Genomic DNA, 24,039 nt, shown 5'->3' with positions numbered 1-24,039 from the left:
CCGGTAAACCCCCCCGACTCACTTCTCTCTCTCTCTCTAGTCTCTCGCTCTCTCTCTAGTTGCGCTGCGACAGAAGTAGAAACCCTAGGTCCCTAGCCGCCGCCATCGTAACCCCGTCGCCGCATCTCCTTCGACGTCACCGCATCTGTTTGCCGTTGAGATGGGTTGTGTGGTGGTTGATGGATGCTTTGACCATCTGTTTGCTGGTGGTCGTGTATTTTTTGAATGTTTGGAAACTTGTTTTTTTTTTAATCTGTATTGGGTATCGACTTTCTCTATTTTATCTGTTTGGTTGTTGGGAAAGTTGAAGGAAAAAAGCCCAAATTTATTTACTTCGTCCTTTTCACTCTCTGTTTGTATAAATAATGTACTCATCCATGCTTGTTTCAATCCAAGAGAAATTTTCATAAACACCACAGTTGAGTCTAGTGTATCTGGAATTTTTGATGGTGAAGTCGATGGAGTTTAAAAAGCCTTCTCTCATTGTCTAAAGGGTTTTATTAAAAAAAAAAAAAAATCCGGATATGATCCGGAACCCAAATTCACCCGAGTTCCGGCCCTGGTCTGACCCGGACCAATCCGGTCGGGGTTTTGGCCCGGGTTTGAAACCCGGGTTCCGGTCCGGGTTTACCTGGTTGGAACCCGGATGAACACCTCTATATATACCATCCAATTGTTATTGATTATAATGGGTGATGTTGGAAGAAACATGCTACAGTCACTGCTCCCAGCTACCTCTGGGAGCTACCGTTAGTTATAGGATTTTTTTTTTTTTTTTGCTTTTTCATACATGTATTTTTTAACACTTTTAAATATTTTTTTAAAAAAATAAAAAAATATAATATTATTAAAAATTACTTCTTTAATTATTAAGTAAAAAAATTAAAAAATCAATAGAATGGAGCGGTAAAACAAAGTGGCAAGAGTAGTATTATCTAGGGTTGCAACCCGTGCAATTTTGGCCCGGCCCGACCTGACCGACATGTTTTTGAAAACACCTCGATCCGGCCCGACTCGATATCGGGTCAACCCGTTTTATATATTCTATGAATATGCCTGCATGTGAGAGATCATCTACAACTCAGTCTGCAGCTTAAGATGATCAGTTCATACAAATAAAATGATGTTTAACCCGATTATCATCACGACAAAACTCTGATGGGGGCGAAGATCTTGGGCTTCTTGCTCCACTGTGACGATCTTGAGCTTCATCGCCTTGATGGAGGACAACGGTAGCTTTTCTGGTAACCGAGGCCTCTGCATCCTTGGCATCACCTCCGTGTTCCCACGTTGTCCCTTCGGTTCCGGCATTCCCAAAGACATCCGAACACTCATCATTTGCTTCGCAGTAGGTTTGGCCATCCTGCTTGTGTGTTTGGTATGCTTCGTCTCCTCGAAGAATGAGGAAAAAGATCAAGACCGTTTGTTGAAGAATGAATCCTAGGACTTAAAGTCCTTCCACGAGTTGAGCTTCACGGAGGGCGAGATTCTTGGTGCCATCAAGCGAATGTGTAACAAGTCCGAGAGTTTGTTTCGGCTGAAGGGTTCGAAGGAAGTCTGAGATGAAAGTTAGCTACGAAGTTATGAGCTGTAGATGAGTTGGATGAAGGGGATTAAGCCAGCACAAATAAATAGAAGACCTTCCAGAAGACTTTTAAATTGAATAGTAGTTAATTGCTATTGGCTGTTAGTGGCTAGCCTTATTGGGTTGCTGATATTTAACGGGTTGGACGGGTCGAACCTGAGCATCATCCAAATCCGATTTTTTCAGTGCGGGTCGGATCGGATGGCGGGTCGGATCAAACTGCTTCTTTAGTATTATCCATGTTGGAAATACCCAATTGGCTAAAAGGGTTGCCGTTGGCGCCTGAGTTTCGCCCAACCGACACTCAGTTCGCCGACCCGATTGCCTACATATCGAAAATTGAGAAGAAAGCCAGTGCTCTGGAAAGGAAGAGTAATTCTACATACAACCGTGAAGTGCGTAACCATCGCGTAATCGCTTTGAAAAAGAATGGGATCCACTATTAAAAAATTAATTTTTTTCATGTGGTCCCATGTTTTATTCATTTTTTTTAAAGCAATTACGTGACGGTTACGCAATTCACGGTTGTAAGTATATTTTCTCAGAAAGGAAATGTGAGAATGAAAGGGAGGAGAGATAGGGAAAGAGAGAGCAGCGGGGTACTCTGAAGCTGAGAGTTCAGAAAAAGAAATTAAAAAAAAGTATATATATATATATAACTGACGGGCCACGTCACTGTGTAGAATCTTTGTGGATGCCTCTGTATCCCTATCAATTTCCTTTCGGTAATACTTGATTTTCCTTTTTCCTCGCGTATACGCTACCAAACATCTACCAGATTCCTCTCAAAACCATCCTCTGCGCCGTTTGACTTCGCCAGCGACCCAGCCAACCAACAGAATCATGAAAAAAAATGATGGATCATCATATCCGGAATCAAAACCCGTTGATCTATTGCACCAATTCGAACACATACTCGAGGCTGACCCTCTTATGTAACTTCCCTCTAGCTCTGATTTCCATCTCTTTTGGTGTTCTCATTTCAATATTGTTACACACATATAAATACGTTTCTTGAATGTAGTGATGAAGTGGGTTTTATACATCCGTCCCAATTTGCAAAGCTAACCGAAGAGGCGGGCGATGCTACTGATATTCCCTCTTCAGAATGTCCAAGCTTCTGGAACAGAGATCACAAGTTCGGTGTCTCGACGCTGGTTCTTCTTCCGTTGTACAATGCGGCTAAGCTTGCGTTTATGGCCGCAATAGGAGAGTATAAGAGACTCGGTCCCGATGTCGTCGTATCTGATGACGGACTGGAGAGTGAAGTGATGAAGCATAGTAGGGCCCTCTTATTGCTCAGCCCCGATTTCGGCACTGCCTGGAATTCCAGGTCTCTCTCTCTCTCTCTGGATATTACTTTACAAGATATATATTCTAGATGATCTTTTTTTTCTCCTAATTTTGTCATTTGCTATATCCGGTAGTTAAAACTAGTTACAATAATAGAAACAGTTTTAAGTTGTATGCGATGGTGTGCATTGTTTTATGTAGCTCCGGGTTTCTAACTTAAGCATCAGGGACCGAAAAAAAAAGTATCAAAAACTCAAAGCTACTACACAAACATTGCAGAATCTAGCAAGTATCCTGACTTTCAGGACCTGATTTGAATCAACAAAACCATTGAGAAGATTTTGTGTTCCAACTTTTTGTTTTAGTTGCTAGTTAAAATTTACATAATACTGATTGCTGCTACTTTATGTGAAAACACACCACCATCTTTGTTTCACTTTGAGTGTTGAGGGCATCCCAGGTTCTCTAGTAAGTGCGTTTCATTCACATGGTCAGACCCCCACCCAACTTTCGAGTGGCAAGCTGCGTGAGATGTGCAGAGTTGTATTGTTTGTCATTGACATATGGATGGACTGGCCATGGAGGGTTATGCCCTTGTATTTAACTGAATAGGCCTCAAGGCATATACATGGCTGTATCTATGATAAACTGAGTGTAGACCTAGCCCTGCCCTTGCTGAACTTTGAAGTGCATGGGTATTTTATTTTACTTGGGCTATGCCTCCTACTTGGTTTAGTAAAACTTCATTGTACTTGTAAAAGAAAAAAATAAAACTATTATACTTGCCATCTTATGGGACAAAGTTTTTTGAAGAACTTATGTGCTGTACTACCTTTGATACTCACACTTCTTCCGGTGACATATGCATTATGCAGGAAGCTAATAGTGTCTAAGAAGCAGGACCTCTCAATATTTATGGATGAACTTCTGTTGTCAGAACTTGTTCTTTCTTATTCACCCAAAAGTGATCATGCTTGGAGCCATAGGTAACGTATTTTTTAAACGGCTTCTATGATATAGACAATTTACAGTATTGATACATGGGGTTAGCATCGCCTTAATAAATAAAGTTGAATTGATGAAGACAACTTAGTGCTAGTTTTCTTTTTCTCATATTTGGTTTCATGAATACGATCACCAGGATGTTAAAATTGATTTTTTTTTTTCAGTTCTTTTGAATATATATTCCCTTTTTCACCTGCATTTGCCAGCTTTAAGTAATAAGACAACATTCTTATTCACATTGCCAATTATATAGGCGTTGGGTGATCAAGTCAGTCACTGGAAAGTGCTCAACTCTACAAGAGATTTTGAGGAAAGAATCTGAGCTGGTGGAAAAAATAGCTGAGGTTCAAATTCAGTTCAAGAACTGCATGCTATTAAATTATGAAGGTTCATATTCACTTTTTATTATTGAAAGACTCCATTCTCACATATATTGTGTTCACTTGTTTTTTCTTGAACACTACTACTAGTATATAGCAAACAACAAAATGAAGTCCAATTTCAAGACCTTTTATTTTATTTTATTTTTATAGATTAAATTTCTAGTTTACCTGGAAAATACTTAAGACATGTGAACGTCAATAAATTGTGTTTAAATGGAAACTGAGACCGGGCTGGATTGTTTCTTCTCAAACTATTAACAGGCTGGCTTGCTGTAGATTAGGGTCTTATGTGCTCATGAATGCTACTACTTTGCCACTGCCTTTATGGTTGTTGGTCAGCTAAGACGATTAGCATTGCGGTCAGTGGATGACCCTACTTGTTTCCAATCTTCTCGGATTGATAAATTATATTTTTAAGGTTGTTTTTGCTTTTTGGAAAATGGCATGAAAAGGTGAATTCCTCCATTTTTTCCTTCTTCATTTTTTGTGTGTTTTTATTAAAAGAAAAGAGGCAGGCTATATGTAATGCCCCAATGGAAGGTCCAAGCCACATGACGTATATTCCAAAAGGACTAGTTAATGATATAATTGGAGCTCCATTGAAACATTACTTTTTTTTTTTTATGTCGGGGAACCTCTCCAAGTTAGGGCCTTTCGGTCTCACCCTTGCAGAGTAAATCTTGATCCCGTGCACCGCATCCTCTGAAGTTTCCCTACATGGAACTGGTTAAATCACTGGTTTTTCACTAAGGGGTGTGCCCCCAAATGATTATTTGCACCCATAAGGTGTTGAACTTTGAACCTTGAAGCGAGTGATACCCCAAGACCAAGGCTTTCACCACTTGGGCCAACCCCTTAAAGGAAGTTTCCCGTGCACCACACCTATTGAAACATTATGAAGAACAAGAACTTCTCCTTCAATGTGGCATCCCATACACCACCTACCCTCACTTATCATATGGGGTATCACACCATATAGAATAATTAGTTATCAAAGTATTAATTAATTAAAATTCTCTGACTTTTATGATAAAATATAACCTACAAGACATCCAATAGAAAATAAGGCTAAGATATAGTTAATTGATCTTTAAAAACCATAATTGATGTTGATATGTTTTTTATTTTTATGAAAAAGGTCTACATATGCACTTATAAAAAAAAAAAAACAAAAAAGGTCTACATATGGCCTTCTTAGTAGGCATTCTCCTATGAATACTTCCAATGTGTGTCGGTTGCTCCCTTTTGCTCTTTTAAGGAAATTGAGTATTGTTACTTAAAGAAAGGGGAAAAAGGTCTCCTCATGACTATGGGAATGAGTATGTCTTACATGGTTGTCGGAGCTTTGTTTCCATGAAAGTTAAAAGCTCTTAAGTAGGACTCAAAACAAGACTTTGGAAATTTAGTGGTTACTAAGACAGAGCTAATGGTTGAAGTTTGAGTTTAGATTTGAAATTTGACATGAACGTAAGAGAAGAACCAACGACGGAATTGGAAAGGCTTCCATGGATGGGATAAATCTCTTGCCATTAGAAATCAGGGTCTGTATGGTTGAATGGAGGATATAATAAGACTACACTCTTCCATTTTTAGCAAATTCTGACTGAAGGGAGAATTTCATTGGAGACATAGGATGGAAACACCACTTTTATAGCAGAACAAGACGTGAAGGATGAAACCATGATGTTCTTTGTTATCCTTACAAAGAGTTAGTACAGTGGTTCCAAGGGTAGATGATTTACAATTTTCTTTCCAAGGATAGACATATTTAAGGAGAGAGATTGAAAATCCCTGATTTAATGTGAAAGAGTGGTGATATGGATTCCCACATTGCTTCAAAGAAATAAGTTCTTGCGGTTTAAAATGATTCAAAGGGGCTTCAATTGTAGCCTTGACTAGCTTTTTTATAACTCTTGTGGCTTGAGTTTTCCTTGGGTTGTTAACAATTTTAGTAGGGAATGGTTAAGATATGGAGGAGTTGGCGCCATTGTTGTGTTGTGAGGTGGGGTCTTTACTAATGAACTATCTGGGTTTGCCTTTGGGATCTTTTAAGGATTCCATCGTGTGGAGAATGATTGCTTTTCTAAAGTGGCAGAAACATATTTCTTAGGATTATCTTATCTAGCTTTCTCATCTATTTTCTATCCCTATTCATCATTCTTACTGTTGTCGTCTAGTGGGACCTTTTACTAGGTGAGTCAAGTGAAGAATTTAAGTTTCCTTTCATGGAATGGAATATGGGGTCTCCCTCTATGAATTATGCTGGTTTTAGTGTGAATTGAGTTTTGAGAAGGTATGGAGGTTGATGTAGTACTGGGATAAGTATTAAGGCCGTTTGGGATGGATTCCTTGGTGTTTTTTGTTGATGAGGATTTTGTTTGGGATATATTCCCCAGTTATACAAAATTCATCCCTATGGTTTGTCTTAAAGTAAAATTTCTCCCAAAACTTTCAATTGAACTGGATTAAATTTATAATAATTTAAGAAATATATTATTTTTTTCATAAGTAAAAATTTATTAATATCATTAGGCGTAACCAAGTACATTGGATGTATATAAGAGAAAGAACCTAGCCCATAATAGTAAGCCCATAATAGGGAACAACGCCCAAGAGGGAGAAATTAGAAACCTATCCAATCTACACCAAACCCGATTGGGACAAAAGGCACCTCCCCAAAGCACAAAGCAAGTCACTGTAAATACCCCAACCCCATGTTTTGCACATAACTAATACCCCACCCCAAACTCCTTTAGAAGCTAAATAGAACCATTCTTTTTTTTTTTTTTTATGTAAGTGCTAAATAGAACCATTCTACCTAATTCAAATGATCATACGAGAACGGAGGAAGGCTTCATAATACAACTGGCCCTGCCCTCCCTCCCTCTAGTCCTCCCTCGACTTGGACTACCTCCCCTCTTCTTAGACCTTGATTTTGTTTCAAGTGACCCGCCTCCATTGTAGTGAGTAGTGCTGTGAATTGGTCGTCAAATCCTCCACATGTTATCCCTACACACTGTTGTATCTCATTAAACCTTTTGCAACACCCAATATGAACCAGCTATTTTATCTATTGGTGGAAAGATAACAAGGGGACAACATCTTCCCCAGACTCAGCTCCCAACTGTATGCCAAGCCCTAAATATTGCTCTTTACAAGGCACCAACAGCAAACCCATAATTTCCTCCACACCATCTCCTGCATACAAATCCCGCACCTCCTCAACAACTCCATTGTTGTTGTCACAAGATGCCTTAAGTGATACCGACAAATTGGTTCTCTTCTTCATGAGTGGTGAGGCCATGGTCACCATTGGAGGTTTTGGGTTGGCGGCAAATCCGTAAAATGCCCCAAGTCTCGACAGTACATCAAGTTCCTTCACCTTCGGTTTGGGTGCCGTTGTTTCTTCGGAAAGAACATTGACTAGAGGTGCTCTAGCCCCCGACGATCCTTCTATGCCACTCTGACAGACCCTACACCTCCCTCAGGCCTCATCGTTAAACCATTTTCCTTCAACTATGGTGTGGGTGCCATCGTTTCTTCGGGGAGAACACTGACCAAGTGTGTAAAACTTGCCATTGGCCTTTTCTATGTCACTTGTGGTGGAGGGCATTCCATTTCGGCTGTCTCTACGTCGATACCCGATGTAGAACCTACTTTGAAGGCCTCGGCGATTTTCCTTAAGAAATATATTATTTGTTTTTGTTAAGATTTAAGGTTTTTTAGTATAATACTTTTTTAGTGTGAATTGAGTATTGAGAAGGTATGGAGGTTGATGTAATACCTGGACAAGTATTAAGGCCGTTTGGGATGGATTGGTTGGTGTTTTTTTGTTTATGATGATTTTGTTTGGGATATATTCCGTAGTTAAATACTGAATTCATCCCTATGGTTTGTCTTAAAGTAAAATTTCTTCCAATACTTTCGATTAAACCTTTTACACCTAGTGGTTGTAAAATTGATTAAATTGAACATTCTTTCATAGTTTTAAGAAATATATTATTTGTTTTTGTTAAGATTTATGGTTTTTTTAGTGTAATATTTTTTTTAAAGATTTTTAATCATTTTGATTTTTTTTTTTCAATTTTCTTTCCTTGTCTGTAGTTTTTATTTTCTATTTTATCATTTTTTAGATTTTTATTTTTTTATGTTTCCAAATCTAGCTTTTGAAATAATTTTTTTACTTTTTACCATATTAAATTCTTTTACGTGCCACACATATGGTGTGTTAAATGACATGCTGAGTCTTCATTGATGCTGATGTGGTGTGTCTAATGGTATTTACTAATGGAAGTCTAATGGAACGACTAATTTAATTATTCTGCAAACCACATGGAATTTTAATTCGAAATCACGATGACCAATTTTACTTTAAAGCAAACCACAAGGTTCAATTTTTTATTCAACACTTGATAAAATTTTGCTATCTTTACTTATCCAAAAAAAAAAAAAAGACAAAAATTAATAGGAGTACTTATATACTCACTGAAATTTAGAATCCTAGGGGATTAATGGGCTTTGTAAGTAGGATCTCATGTTTATTTTGCCTTTTATGATTGATAGCTGAAGTTGAGGTGATTTCCTAATGGATATGTTGTGTCCTAATACTTTACAAGTAAAGTTGATCGTATGAGATGGAAGCTACAGTGCTAAAACGTTATGGAAATTGAGTGTTTGCTCTTTGTGGGGTTTTATGTAACACAGTGTCTCTCTAGGTTAAAAATGATGCTAATTTTAGAAATGGGACCAGAATGTTACTTGCCTTTTAATTTTTTTTGTAAGCATGAGGTATAAAAGATCCCATTACATAGTAAAACATACTTTATTAAGATTAATAAGCATGATTGAATAACTAAGTATTAGATGGTACCAATATGTATGGTGGTGCATTTGGGGAAGAGGAATGAAAGAAGCTTTGGAGGGAAACTAGCACGCTTAGGTGTTGCTTTTGTATATGTCCCGTATACTTGGGCTCTTGCCTACTCTTTTGATCAATAAAATTTTGTTTACTAATAGAAAAGAAAAAACTAAGGCCTGGTTTGTTTTTACAACTTTTCTCAACTCATCTCATCTCATCTAATCATTACAACTTTCCCAAATTTCCACACAAAATAAAATAAACATTTTAACTTTTTCAAATCCCAAAACAAAAATAATATTAAAAAAATATATTCTAACAATATTTTATTCAACTTTCAACTTTTATCTAAATTCATCTCATCTCATCTGAAAACAAACTAGGCCTAAGTATTAATTATACAAAGCCAATTTTTCAGGAAGATCTTGGCATATTCCCTTAGGGCTACTTTCAAAACCAAGACAATGTGAGATGGGTAACTGAGCAGATTGAGCGTTGGTGAGCTGGTTGGACGAGAATGTGTTTGTCCAAAGGTGGTAGAATTACCAATGAAGAGCACTATCTCTAATTTGCCTGTGTATTTCATGTCCTTTTCTTATGCTTCCTTTAGTGTGGCTATTCGCCTAGAGAAGCTACAACGGGACTTCCTTTGGAGTAGGTTAGGTGAAAAGGTCAAATTCCACCTGGTAAGTTGGTCCAAGGCATGTTCTCTGATTGTTGATAGTAGTTTGACAATTCAAATTTGTTTTTTGTTTAATTATGCGTTGTTGTGAAAGAGACTTTGGTGTTATCAGAATGAGAGAGAAGCCTTATGGAGAGTTATAATAGATTCTAAGTACAGATGCTCGTGGGTTGGGTGTGTTCTAACAGGGGGGGGGATTATAGGTTAACATACGTAAAGGTTGTGGGAAGTTTTCAAACATATAGATATGAGGTGGGAGAGAGATCAAGAATTAGATTTTGGTATGATTTGCAATGTGGAGATAATCGGTCTGAAGGAAGTTTCTTAGAGGTGTTCGGTGTTGCTCATGCGCTTCTATTTGGAGATATCTAGTGATTTCACACATTGGAATGTGAATTTTATTAGGGAGGCTCATGATTGGGAGATGCATGCCTATACTGCATCACCTATTGTATTCCATAAGTTTGGGACCAGGAGGTGAAGACAAGCTAATTTTGGGCCCCTTCCAAGATAGATGTTCGATATTTGTTCTTTCTATAATGTTCTAATTTGCAGATTAGGGTCCACTTGAGAGCTGTTGTTTTGCTTAGACGGCCTGTCTAGGGATGATTCTCACCATGTAAAGAGTAAGAAGTTGTTTGATCGTCTTTTACTCAATTGCAATGTTGCTAGTGCTCTGTGAAGTTACTTTTTCAGTTGGGTTAATTGGTGCTGCCTAGAAGAATTGTAGATTTTTTAAATTGTAGCTGTGTGGAAGATGGTTCCTAATTGCCTCATATGATGTAATTTTGAGGTAGAAATTTTGAGGCCTGTGAATGAGTGCTTGAGGAACTCAACTTTCTTCAGTTCTACTTTTCTCCTTTGCACAGATTCTACAGACTTTAATGGGCATAACTTTTGTATTTTTTGTAGTACTTTTTGTGTTCTTTGGGTTGCACTTTTAAGTAAAATTTTATTAGTCGTCAAAGAATAAGCTCGAGCATAAATGACACTTCCTTTGCCCATAAGAATGGGATGGGGGATGAGGTCTTTGGTTTAAGATATCGTGGGTAACTACTTATCAAAAGAAGATACCATGTGTAACTTGCCAAATAAAAAAACAAGATGAGATATCTTAGTGGTTTAGCTATTGGTTTTGGGTACACCACATTTCTTCACTATATCTACCATGCTATGATGTTGAGAGAGAATGTGATATGTAAAATGGCAGCGCTGTTTAAGTTGACTCTCTTTTCTTTGCAGAGATCAAAAATGAACTACCGTGCATGGAATCACCGATGCTGGCTTGTTTCCTACATGACCAGAGAACGGGTTAGTTGGACCATTGGTAGATAGTTTCTACATTAATCTTAGATTATAAGATTGATCATATTGTAGTGAGTTCTACATGTGTGTTGCAATACCAATTGTATGCCAATTGCAGTCACCTAAATATGAGTTCTCCAAGAGTGTTGCAATACCAATTGTATGCCAGTTGCAATACCAATTGGGTGATACTGACTAAGATTTGAGTTCCCTCATAATTTTTCTTATCAATTATATGGATCTGACTGCTCTTAGGTGCTGCATGAGCTAAAGAAATCCAAAAATTGGGCGGGGTTGCACGTTGCTGATAATTGTTGCTTTCATTATCGCAGAGTGAGTTTTCTTTTATGCATTTGAACGTCTTTTATGTCATCTTTAGTTATTTATTTTTATCGAAATTCCCAGATGTTCTTAGCATTAAATGGGGTTTTATTTTTCAATGTTGCCTGGTTGAAAAACCATTCACAAAAGTAGCGCTCCTATGCTTGTGGTAACAGGGCATCTATTTATCTTTTGACTGGTTTTTCACCAACTTTTTTTTCTGACTCTGCAGGAATCCTGAAATGAGTTTATTCAGTTGAACCCCAAGATACTGTATCATATAATAGTTGTAGAATTTTAAAGTGGCAGTTATAGCATTAACCATTTTAGTTGTTTATGCGTTTTTGCTCCTAGAGTAGGGGTGTAATCAGTCTGGGGGTTTTTTGGGACCAGACTTCAGTCCACCCTTTTTCCATCCCGAGACCGGACCTATTACACCTATGGACCGGACAGGACTGTTATATTTCTGTCCGGGCTAGTGCAAAATGGGTCAATTTCATGTTGTTCGGCCAAACTGACCTTTCATTCTGTTTTTGCACAACAGTGACATTTTATTCTGTTTTTCGGCCCAACATACAAAAAATAGAGAAAAAGAAATTGAAAAAAATGCAATATCATCCAAACTCTAAATAAAAGAAAAAAACTAGAAAAGGAAAGGAAAAAAAAATACTTGAAAATTATCCATATTAATCCAAAAAAGGTTAGCAATCATCATAATAAAATTAAAAACAAAAAATGGAGAAAATGAAAAAAAATGCAATATCATCCAAACTCCAAATAAAAGAAAGAAACCAAAAAAGGTATGGGCAACTGACATATAAAAATTATTACAATCCAGACATCTAGCCATAACCCACCTACTTATAAAACAATATTACAAATTACTCCACAACTAAAATAAATCAAACTGTATTAAACCCACACCAAAATAACCAAAAGGAAATCAACGTAGTTATTATTTATAGAATCAAATGATGACAAACGAGGCCACAACTCAAACTCCATGTCTCCACAAGTCACAAAAACGATTTTACTGCAAAAACATAGCAAACAAATATCTTAGTTTCAAAATTTTTTTCATGCTAACTAAAATACTAGTATTGTAGTATTTTGTTCTCACCTCAATCATCTGCAATAGGTGTAGACATTCTATTCGACACCTTCGTGGAATTTTCAACCTCAACAAGTTCTATACATGAAAAATAAAACAAAACAAAACAAATTATATAAATTTACATAACATATACATCATAGAAAGATTAAAAGGAAATAAATTTGTTACATACTCATATCCAGCTTTCCAAAATCCTCCACATCATTAATTAAAGTCCTAAGGCTAATAGGAGTAGAAGAAGAAACGAAGCCAATTCTATGCACAAATGAAGCCCTCTACTATAATCGGAAAACTACTTCGAAAATGATCAAGTACATGACCTGTCATGCTAAATGCAGATTCAGAGGCCACTATAGATACTGGTATTGGAAGAACATTGCGTGCAACTTTTGAAAGTACGCGATATCTAAAAGATTTAGCCTTCCACCAAGATTGAATGTCAAAATTCGCACTAAGTTCCTCACTGCATTCGGCTAGGTATCTATTAACCTTTGAGTTGCTTTCCAATGAAACCGTTGCTTAAATAGAACCAACCTCAGTGCCTTCCTATTCTTAAGTCTACTACTACTTGTAGTAGTTAAATCTTCAGGTGGGAGACTTGTGCACTGCTGTTGTTGACTAGAATTGTTCCCCTCTTCAGTTTCAACGTATGCAATATACATACGCGTTAAATCACTTTTTACCTTCAATTTCAAATCAACCGCTTTTGTAGAATCATGGGCATACATTGATTTCAATGAAAACTCAAGATATCGCATCTTGTACCAAGGATAAAAAATAAACCCAACATACAACAACATATTGATATTATCAAAGTTGCCCCAATATTTTTCAAATTTTTGCCTCATAGTATTTGCCATTAATCCCATCACGGGGCTTCCTTCTTTACACTCCATGTCAATCACATCTTGAATTGTAATTAGCTCTGTAAAGAAAGAGTTGCGTCAAGAAATTGTTCAAGAAATCTCACAAACAATCTTACCTTCTCTCAATCATCCTTGTTGGGAGGCCCTAACTTCTTTGCCATTATCCTCATCCAATCATCATCACCACCCTCATCTCCAATACTAGGAGGGAACCCCAAATCTTCTTCCTCTAACTGTTCAAAAGCCTTTCGAAAAATTACAGTCCTCTCCAACATAAGATAGGTGAAGTTCAACCTAGTTGGTACATCTAGGCAAACATGACTTTTGCTCATAATCTCTTCGAATTGTATACATGACTTAAATGCACTCCATCTTTGTGGGGGGAGGATTTAACGTATTTCACAACACCTTTTACATTGGCAACAGACTCAACATATCCTTTCAACTCCACATGAACAATCAAATTTTAAGATGTGGGTACAACATCTCACATGCAACAATTCATGTTCCAAAATAATGTCCTTCCTATTCTTGGTTTTCTTTTTCAAAAAAGTAATTGCTCCGTTATTCGAATTTGTATTATCAAGAGTGATTGCAAGTATTTTTGGCCGCCCCCAATCAATCAAGCACATCTCTATGGCCCTACCAAGTGTATCACCCTTAAGATTTTCTACTAAACAAAAAGAGAGGATCCTCTTGTGTAATTTTCAATCATCATCAATAAAATGTGCAGCGAGACACATGTAGTTGAGGTTTTGCACTGATGTCCAAATATCTGTGGTAAGGGAAATCCAATGCCCTTGAAGAGCACTTTTCAACTTATATTTTCCCTCAAATACACTATAACAATATTTGGCAACAGTAACACGAGATGGGATCCCTACACACTTACGTTGAACAACAAGTATAAATTTGTTAAAATCTTCCCCTTCAACAAACCTAAAGTTGAAAAGTGTTCACAAGTGTTCATGTCGTGCCTTGAGACTCGACCACATCAGTCATGAACTTCTGTTTAGGCGCATCATTGACAATCTTCAGGTCTAGAGCATCGTTAGCAATCAAAGACATAAACTACCATAGCCTCTTGCGGCTCACCCAGATATGGGGTTTTATTAGTTACCAACAAGCCTCGAGTATTGACGCTGGCCATTTCTGAACTCACTGCCTGAGTCCCTTCATCACCGGTCCTTTTAGAGCTTGAAATCGATGAGAGAGACAGAAAAAGAGGTTCCGGTGTTTAGGACAGATTTGGGGGGTGAGATGAGAATTTTGTGTTTTGTTTTAGTGTTTAAAATATTATGTTTTAGTATTATTATTGTATTGGGATTTGAAAAAGTTGAATTGTGATTTGAAAAAGTTGAATTGTTTATTATATTTTGTATGGGGATTTGAAAAAGGTGTAATGATGAGATGGGATGAGATGAGAATTTTGTGTCTCATCCCATCCTCCAAACCTGTCCTAATTTCTGTAGCTTGTGATTTTACCTTGTTTGGACTCAGGATTTCTTACATGATTATTGCAATGGACTATAGATTTTCATACCTCTCAAGATCTGAACTGCCATCAATTTGCAGCGGCTAATGCTCAGAATTTTTGAGGACTCATCCTGCAAACAAGAAAATGCATCTGCTGGTTATGCAATTGAAATTTATGAACTATGGAAGGTAAAGATCTTCTAGAAATCATTACAAATTTGTAGTAATTTGCTACAAGCGAGTTTGTGCTATATGTTCATATCTTCTCCTCGTTATCATTGTTAGATGTTGATGCATTTGAAGATATCATTATATCGTAGTTTTGTCATGCATCACTATTGTGTTGTTTCTCATTATTCTCATGCCAATTGAAACATAGGTATTGTCTCTCTTCTAAATTTGACATACTAGTTGATCCTTGATGGTTTTTTTTAACCTTGCTTAATTGTAGCTGTTACCTGTACTTAAAGAAGTTATTAAATGTAACACACCCCAGGTGTTTAATAAAAATACACAGAGACCTGCTCCCTTCGAGGGGAGCACCTCCAAAAAAAAGAGAGAGAAGACAGAAAAAGAGAAATAGCTTTTTGATTCAGATTTTGCATGCCTTACAAGAGTCTCATTCTCCTACATATACTGACCAAATCTTTACTAACTATTGGGCCAAAGGCCAGCACAACTAAAACAACAATTAAAACAAAAGGCCAAACACACAGCGAAACACAACAAACAAAAGGCAAAGAAATGGGCCATGGGCGTATACATAACCAACAGGACTGAGCCCAAACCTCATATCTTTATTACCCCAAACCAAAGCCCACAATGACTTCAGTCCACTCCTGTAGATGTACTGAATTGTGACAAATCCTTCCTTCAAAGCACCTTGCCCACAAGGTGCAGTTATGCTTCTACCCTTCCTTTGTAGCTGATACAAGCTTCTTGCCCTCAAATTCCTTGGGCTGACCAATGGCATACTCATTGATGGCATCTACCATATATAGATACTCATAACCCTTCTTCAGCTTCTCCTGGAATGGGGAGTTCTCCACGGCCTTCTTACTATCCCAAGTAAGGTAATAAATGTCGCTCCGGTCTTCCTCCACCCTGATCACATAATCTTTCAAACTAGTCATCTCATCACCACTCTTGTGTAAGTGGTAGTGGAGCAGTTCAGCAAGCCTTGTTTTGTTTTGAGAATCCTCATGGATACTGAGCTTGAGGTTCTTAGAGAATGCCTCATAGAACGTGTTGTAGTCTTGTTCTCAGCAATCTCAAAGAACATGTCAACACATTTCTTGATCAAGTTCTTGTGGATGACCTTGAGGATTTTGTTTTTCTATAGCATTTCTCTTCAACTATTCAGAGGAAGGTCCTCAGAATCCACTACACCCTTGACAAAGCTAAGGTATTCAGGAATCAGCTCCTCACAGTTGTCCATGATAAAGACACATCGAAGTACTGTTGGGCTTCTTCGTTGTGTCAAAAAAGTCAAAAGGTCTCTCCTCTTGGGAACAAAGAGGATAGCCTTAAACTCGAACTGGCCTTCAACTGAGATGTGCTTCATAGCTAAGTCTTCTTCCCAATCATTAGTAAGGCTCTTATAAAATGCAACATACTCTCTTGCAAGTACATTCACTTTCTGCTGATCCATTCCCAGTTGGCGAGTATCGGCCTTCAGGAAAATATATCAGCACACTGCAGGCAAGATAGAAAATTTGAGCTGCAGTCAACTTGTCCTGTTCATGACCCATAATTTGATTGCTCCTGATTATCCTTGGTAGCTTATTCCTTGGAGCTATATCCATAACAATAGGCCAGTATTTGTGTGCCCTTGATTTAATCACCTTTGACGACCACAGATCAATCAACTTGGAGTTGGAACAACCAGCAGTTGAGTGTGCCTCCCCACTGCCCACAACAGCTTCTCCATTTGGAGGTGTCAAACTTGAACAAGAAGATAAAGAGAAGTCATTAACTTCCAGCTCATCATCGGTGTTCCAATCAAAATTTCCACCCTCTACACCATTTACTGCAAGGCCCATAATCATAGCATTGAAGGAGACAACATCTGATCATAAACCTCGGAGAGATCTTGGGAGAACATCTGGGCATAAAGACATAAACCTCTTTCGCCCTCTCCGAGCTCCCACATTTAGAATACATGTCAATGAATGCCGTAGCTAGTATTTTTGGTTTGACCCCATGATACGTTTAGTTCCTTTAGAATTCATGTACTCAAGCACCCACTCACCAAGATCTAAATCACCAATTTGAGCACAAGTTGACAGCACGCTAATCAGTGTAACATCGTTCAGTATACAACTGGAATCCTCCATCATCTTGTGGAAAATACTCAGTGCCTCCATAGGGCAACTGTTCTGTACATATGCAACAATCATGGCATTCCAAGGAAGCATACGTTTCTTAGCAGTATCAACAATTTTATCAAAATTTCCCTACCCTTCTCAAGCTTCCTCCATTTCCCATACAAATACATGAGAACAATATTGACAGCCTCATGAGTGGAATTCTTGGAATCAACCTTGTTGTCAATTTATGTTAGAAATGGCACCCATTTCTCAATTTCTACGATCTCAAGGTTTGAACATGCGGATAACATACTTACCTGGGTATCATTTTCTGGTTGCAAGTTCAGCTGAACCATCATAAGGTAAAACTGTAAAACCTCCTCCGTCTGGCCAGACTGAGCAAATCCAGCTAACAACGAAGTCCAACAACAAACCACGCTCTTATAGGGCACTTCATCAAACACCTTACAAGCAGCAATCGCACTGATGTCTTTGGGGGAAATCAAGTCCCATTGGCTGCAAATGGTCCCTCAACCTGAAGTCAGGACTATACGCCCCGTCTAGAGGAGGCTTAGATGGGTGTTTGCTATAATAAGAAATCATAAACTTTGGCGCTAACTGTCTTAGTAGCAATAATAAACAGGTTTTGAGGCATATAGCAAGCACGATTAACCTCTGCATTGTGATTTATTTGCTGGATTATTTGCACCTTCCCATTGGCATATCTAAAGCCACCGACATCGGCACAATCATCATCGTAGTGCAGGGCGCTGTTCTCGTGTCCTCGATGGGGAGCTGGACTTGGACGAGCATGAGGTGATTGGGCGTGTTCACAGATGTGTGGTTGTCGAAAATCATCTTCTGGATGGAATAGTCTTGCCAAGGGGCTCCTATCAATCCGGAAGCCACTCAACAATGAGAGAAGGCCGCTCGAGGGCGTGGGTAATGACCAGATTGTAGAGGAAGGGTTTGTTCTTTTTCCAGATCTTGTACTCCTTGTTTACGAGCCTCTCCTTGATATGGTTCCAATGGACCATGAAGGTCCAGACAATCATGCCTGTGTCCAGGAAGATGAAAACAAGGACCAGAACCCGATAGGCCAAAGGGAACGTGTCACTGCAAGAGGAGCTAACAGTGCAAGCGACAAACCAATAGACGTTTAAGGAAGAGAGAGTTTGGCAGTCATGGAAGTGAGAGGAGTAGAGACTGAAGAGCATGTTGAGGAATCGATCTTGGAGTCGAGAGTGCGGGACTGTATGATGAGATTGCGCAGATTTTGGTTTAAGGTCGGGTTGGTTGCGAGATAGATCTACAACGAGAGGCCATTGGAGGAGACAAATAAGATAAGCCATTTCCCACTCCTGACAACGACACCACCAAGGTCAAACTCCTATATGGGGTGTTGGGAAGGCCAAGAGAAGTAGCGTATATTGCAGAGAGGTCGCCATGAGAGGGACAGTGAGAGAGAACAGTGATGTGAGTTACTAATTTAGCTAAGGGTTTAGGAAGCTGGTGTCGGTTTGGGTGGATGTTGGGGAATAAGAGTGGTGGAGCTGATTTCTTAGGTATTCGCCCTTCCTCTTCCTTGATGGAGTATTCAGTGTAGTCTTTCTTGTCGGCACCATTGTCGACCCCTGCATTTGGACCTTTTCCTATTTTTGTAACCGCCGCTGCTCGTTTTCCATCTTCTTCTTCCTGCATCGCACCAACCAGATAGGTTAAATTTTCCTTGAAGTTGCTCCCGAAATTCTTTAATTTCCGCTGGATAACTTTGTGATTTTGTTGTGTTTGTTCTATTAGCTCCCTATTTTTGTTGATTGATACAGGAATTTCTTTCATGGATTTTGATAGCACAGAGACCGGTATCTCTCTTATACCAATTTGTAATATATCCAAGTGTTTGGCAAAAATACACAAAGACCTGCTCACTTCGAGGGGAGATCCTCCGGAAGAAAGAGAGAGAAGATGTAAAAAGAGAAATAGCTTTTTGATTCAGATTTTGCATGTCTTACAAGAGTCTCGTTCTCCTACATATACTGACCAAATCTTTACTAACTAGTGGGCCAAAGGCCAACACAACTAAAACAACAATTAAAACAAAAGGCCAAACACACAGCCAGACACAACAAACAAAAGGCCAAAAGGCAAAGAAATGGGCCATGGGCCTACACATAACCAACAGGACTAGCCCAAACCTCTAAATCTTTATTACCCAAACCAAAGCCCACAATGACTTCAGTCCACTCCTGTAGATGTACTGAATTGTGACATTAAACCACTGGGACCCCGCGTCTCTCTCTCTCTCTCTCATCTCTCTCATGTACAACGGAAGGAGATCTCAATTAGTATGTGGGTATAATTTGTGTTTGGATCACAAACTGTCTAGATTTAATTATTTCTGAAAAATAAACTAGCGGCCATATGTTTCATAGAGATTCTGCTTCCAGTTTATCACAGCACATCGAGTGCTTTTGGTGAAAACCGAGAAAGCAAAAAATAAACTCACATTTGGAGACACGATATATGTTTTAGTCTCCTTTTGAATTGTCAATATAATACAAATGAATTATTCCAGAAGGTAAAGGAGCTTTATGCATGGAGGAACAGTATATGCTCTACGTAGGTTGCAACCAAAAAGTTTGATTGAAGATACAATAAGAGAGTTTAAAAATAAGCTCTGGAGTTACACTATGATGTAGTGGAAAAAAGGGCCGAGATCCATTATATCACCTAGTTGAGCAAAAGGCATCACCTTTTTAGCTGATAGTCATCAAAAGCATCCGAGAACATAGTCTCGTAAACTGTAAAAAGCAATTGACAATCCTATATAATGATTACAAACTACTAATGCATTTTTCTTTTCTGTTTTTAAGGCGATTAAAAGCCTCTGGGTTAGTGTGCGTGTGCCTTCTTGGCAGGCTTTTTAGATGCCACTGCATTGAAATGTCCAATATGGGGAATGTCACTATAATGGGTATAAGTGCAACCTAATATTGACCTAACATATTCTATCACGCATTCCTCCTTTTCTTGTGTCCTTGCAATTAAGGCTTTCTATTTTGCTTTTATTTCTATATGTTTTTCACGTTCAATCACATATCGTTTCTTGGCTTGATAGGTTCCATAAATTTGTTCTCTCTGACTCAATTTTCTAATATAAAGGTCTTTCCATTTGATAAAAGAATTGCTTTGCAACTTTTTGGATTAAAAACTTTTCTCTAGGACCAAGTTCGAAGCACAAGAGGTTATAGAATTAGGACATGAGCTTGTGGCATTCGATAGTGACATTCTAGGCAAGCATTATTGGATTTTTTGATAGCCAGAAGCGAGAACTCTCCCTAGGAGAACAGTTCACTGAGGTGTTGGCTTAGAATCCGAAATCTAGGTTCAACTTCTTCAGACTGCATGGTTTTGTGGGTGTAAAGGCACCTTGTAAATGAGTTATAATGGCACTTTCCGTTAAGTTGAACATGGTGTTGCCCATCAATTATAAAACTTATTGTGAACAAGTGATAGCAGACTTAAGGGACAGTGCCACACCAATAGAGTGGAATAAGAATGTGGGAGAGTGTATATTGTATAACTCGTTTAAAAAAGCTCACTTTTAAAGATTGTTGCATTTATTACCTGCTACAAGAATTGAAAATGGACCTAGATTATTCAAGTGCTATGTTAAGCACTTAGATACTAACCAAAAATCCTTTTACACCTGAGAAAACTCTATTAATTATATTACCCCTTTCTAGTCATAGTTGCTGTCAATTAAATATGTTAATTATATTTAAACTATGCTTGTTAAATGTATTGACTATTTATTCAGGGATTATTCAATTTCCTGACATTGTTGGTATGACAGGAGGAGCTCCATTGGAATGAAACATTGATAAAGCATTACATAGGAAGAGAGGTACATGCCGTTAATAAACTCATCTAAACTTCAATCCCAATTGTTTGGGGTTGGTGTATGAATCTTTTTCAACTAATTGCTTGTGTCCTTTTCATCCATTCAAGCACATCCAAAATATGCTCTTCATCACTTTCTCATTCATCACTTCATTCTCAATCTACTTCTAACTGCTTTATCTATTGGAACTTTTGATTTTTTAAAGCTCATATCGGTAGGGTTCCTCCTTGTAGCAATACATCTATCTGAAAAGGAAATAAAGTCTTGAATTTCAAGTCACTAATGTTTGCATAATTGCACCAATGGTAACACTGAGCACCTGTAGATATGTGACTTTTGAAAAGGGAAGAAACTGGCCTTCTATTTATTTCATTGGTATATGTATTTTCAGATGAAGTCCGGGAATTAACTGGCTTGTATGTATATACTATACTTTGCAGATGTAGCACACAACATATCGGTTATGGTCTTAGAAGCCTCTGTTATAGACCCTTCACTTAATGATTTGAGTCTTATCTTTAAGACGAGATTTTTGGTTCCATCAATTGAGGTGTTAAGATCTCTTATACCATTCCATCAATTATAATGTTACTATAATGTTACTAAAGAATTTATGGTATGCTTTATCTTTAAACAGGCATTATGGCTTCATCGCCGCTTCCTTTCTTTGTGTTGGATGAAGCAGTTTGTCACTCATGTCAACGATGTATCCTGCAATAATGAGCAAAAAATCAGCATCAGTAATGACTTTGGTTTCTTTATCGGTAATGAGTTGCAACTCCACCACTCCTGCTCGAGCGTTCCAAATAATGACTTCGAGGATTTCAAAGCACAAGCCACATTTTCTGCTAGTTACATGTTATGGTTGACAAAGGTATTGTATTTTGTTCTTTTCAGTGTACCGTTTTGTCTTTTTGGTTGGTAGCTCATATTTCCTTTTATGTGCCTCAGCAAAGCTCTGAGTTTTTGTCTCAACACCAAGAGAAGCTTACGGCAGGAAATCTGAAGACACTGCTAAGTAAGGTCTGCCCGGAAAGGTCATCCCTTTGGGATTCTTTGATGGAAACGTCTGACCAATTTGGGAAAAAGTAAACCTTTCATATCTTATTTTGTCCCCCCCTTTTTTATATGGATTATTTTCCTCCAATAGTACTGTAAACGAGAAAATTATGTGCTCCATGGCCCAATCGTGTGGTAACACATACTTCCAGTTGCGGTCTATATTAAGAGTAATTCTACATACAACCGTGAAGTGCGTAACCGTCGCGTAATCGCTTTGAAAAAGAGTGGGGTCCACTATTAAAAAATTAATTTTTTTCATGTGGATCCCATGTTTGATTTATTTTTTTCAAAGCGATTGTGCGGCGGTTACGCAATTTACGGTTGTAAGTATATTTTTTCCTATATTAATGTAATGAAAAAATTTTCTCATCAGCTACTATTCACTACCATATACCCCACTCTCTATGAAAAATACTTCCACATCCTATGAAAAATACTTCCACATCCTAAAAAAAAAAAAAAAAAAACTATATTGTTGAGTGTGGGAGTGAATAATGACTGATGCACAATATTCCTCGAATGTAATGTTACCAATGTCTAATTTTTGAAACTTAAATAAACTGGATTTGTTAGCTGTGATTTTTTTCTTCTATATATATGATTTGTTTTTACATTGTATGATCTAATTTAATAAGTCGAGTAATCTATATTGCTGTTTATGTTGGAAAATATAGACAAATAATTTCAATATGCTTTATATATTAGACAGCAGAGAAAATAACAGAAACAATTTACAAAGAGAATCATGCATGTTATAATGTACGTTTTCCTTATAATAAAATTATGCTGCATCCAAATTTGAGGATAAACTAGAAGACTTCTTGATGGTATATTCTCAAGATAAGTCTATTCTCGTTAATCTCCTTTTTGGTGTGCATCAAAGAAGATTGTCGAACTCTAAAATAGCCAAAAGTCAGAAATTTAAAAAAAAATGAAGTGTTTCTCTACATTTTTAGAAAGTACAGAATGATTAAATTCGTGCTTGTGGTTCCTTATTTATAGAATATGAATGACATTTGTGAAAAGTCATCATATTTAGAAGGCTTTTAATATGTCAAAGGATACAACACCTCGTTTTCTTGCCTAGTAGTTAGGTCTATTTTCCACTAGTGTTGTAATGACCCGACCTAATGCTATTAATAATTTTATAGGGCCATATTGGGCCATGAGGTTGGTTAGGAATTTTAATTAGGTTCGAGAGTCAAAAAGTTTATTTTAAATCCCATTAAGATTTAAGGGATGATTTTGGGTTCCTATTAATATGCTAACATTTTTTGGAAACCCAATCAAGATTTATTGGATTATTTTAAATAGCCATACATGCCTGAATTTATTTGAACGGATTATGAAATTTTTATTGGATTCAATAATCGATTTAAAACCTATTTAGCAAGTGGACTCTTTTTAATTAGTAATGGCCCAAAATATTTTCTTAAAGCCCATAAAAATTTATTGGTTGACTTGGACTTATTTTGCACTCAAGATGAGACCCATTGAAATTTATTAAAACTTTAACCCATTAAAATTGGAAGCAAGCCCTACAATATAATTGGACCATTAAATGAGCCAACCTATTTACTAGAACCCAAATCAAGACCTAACAGTAAAATTTAGTTTGTTTTTTTAGATGAGTTGAGATGAAAATTAAATAAAATATTATTAAAATATATTTTTTTAATAATATATTTTTTAAAAAAGTTGAAAATGTTGAATTGAGATTTAAAAAAGTTGATTTTTTTTTAATATTTTATGTGAAAATTTAAAAAAATTATAATGATTAGATAAGATGAGATTAATTGAAATGAACTGTAAAAACAAACGACGCCTAAAACTCTAAGACTCATGGGTCAAGCCCATAAAATGGATGCAAACCTGG

General features: G+C 37.4%; 1 protein-coding gene across 1 annotated transcript; it reads left to right on the top strand.

Moving 5' to 3' along the window:
- The first annotated feature begins 2,180 nt into the window (after window positions 1–2,180).
- LOC108979133 lies at window positions 2,181–22,382 on the top strand. Its single transcript, XM_018949725.2, has 10 exons — window positions 2,181–2,520; window positions 2,610–2,918; window positions 3,754–3,864; window positions 4,137–4,227; window positions 11,049–11,117; window positions 11,367–11,444; window positions 14,988–15,077; window positions 21,054–21,104; window positions 21,739–21,975; window positions 22,053–22,382. The coding sequence occupies exons 1-10, from the start codon at window positions 2,429–2,431 to the stop codon at window positions 22,191–22,193; spliced, it is 1,269 nt and encodes a 422-aa protein (XP_018805270.2). The 5' UTR covers window positions 2,181–2,428; the 3' UTR covers window positions 22,194–22,382.
- Window positions 22,383–24,039: the final 1,657 nt, after the last annotated feature.

This window comes from Juglans regia, chromosome 11, assembly GCF_001411555.2.
Source record: "Juglans regia cultivar Chandler chromosome 11, Walnut 2.0, whole genome shotgun sequence".
Taxonomy (NCBI): Eukaryota; Viridiplantae; Streptophyta; class Magnoliopsida; order Fagales; family Juglandaceae; genus Juglans; species Juglans regia.
Note: the sequence above shows the minus strand (reverse complement) of the source record. Positions and strands in the feature narration are given on the sequence as shown.

Coding starts and splice junctions, on each gene's coding strand:
- LOC108979133 (XM_018949725.2), top strand. CDS start 2,429: ATGAAAAAAAATGATGGATCATCATATCCGGAATCAAAACCCGTTGAT. Junction 4,228..11,048: donor TGGTGGAAAAAATAGCTGAG/GTTCAAATTCAG, acceptor TTTTCTTTGCAG/AGATCAAAAATGAACTACCG. Junction 11,445..14,987: donor GTTGCTTTCATTATCGCAGA/GTGAGTTTTCTT, acceptor ATCAATTTGCAG/CGGCTAATGCTCAGAATTTT.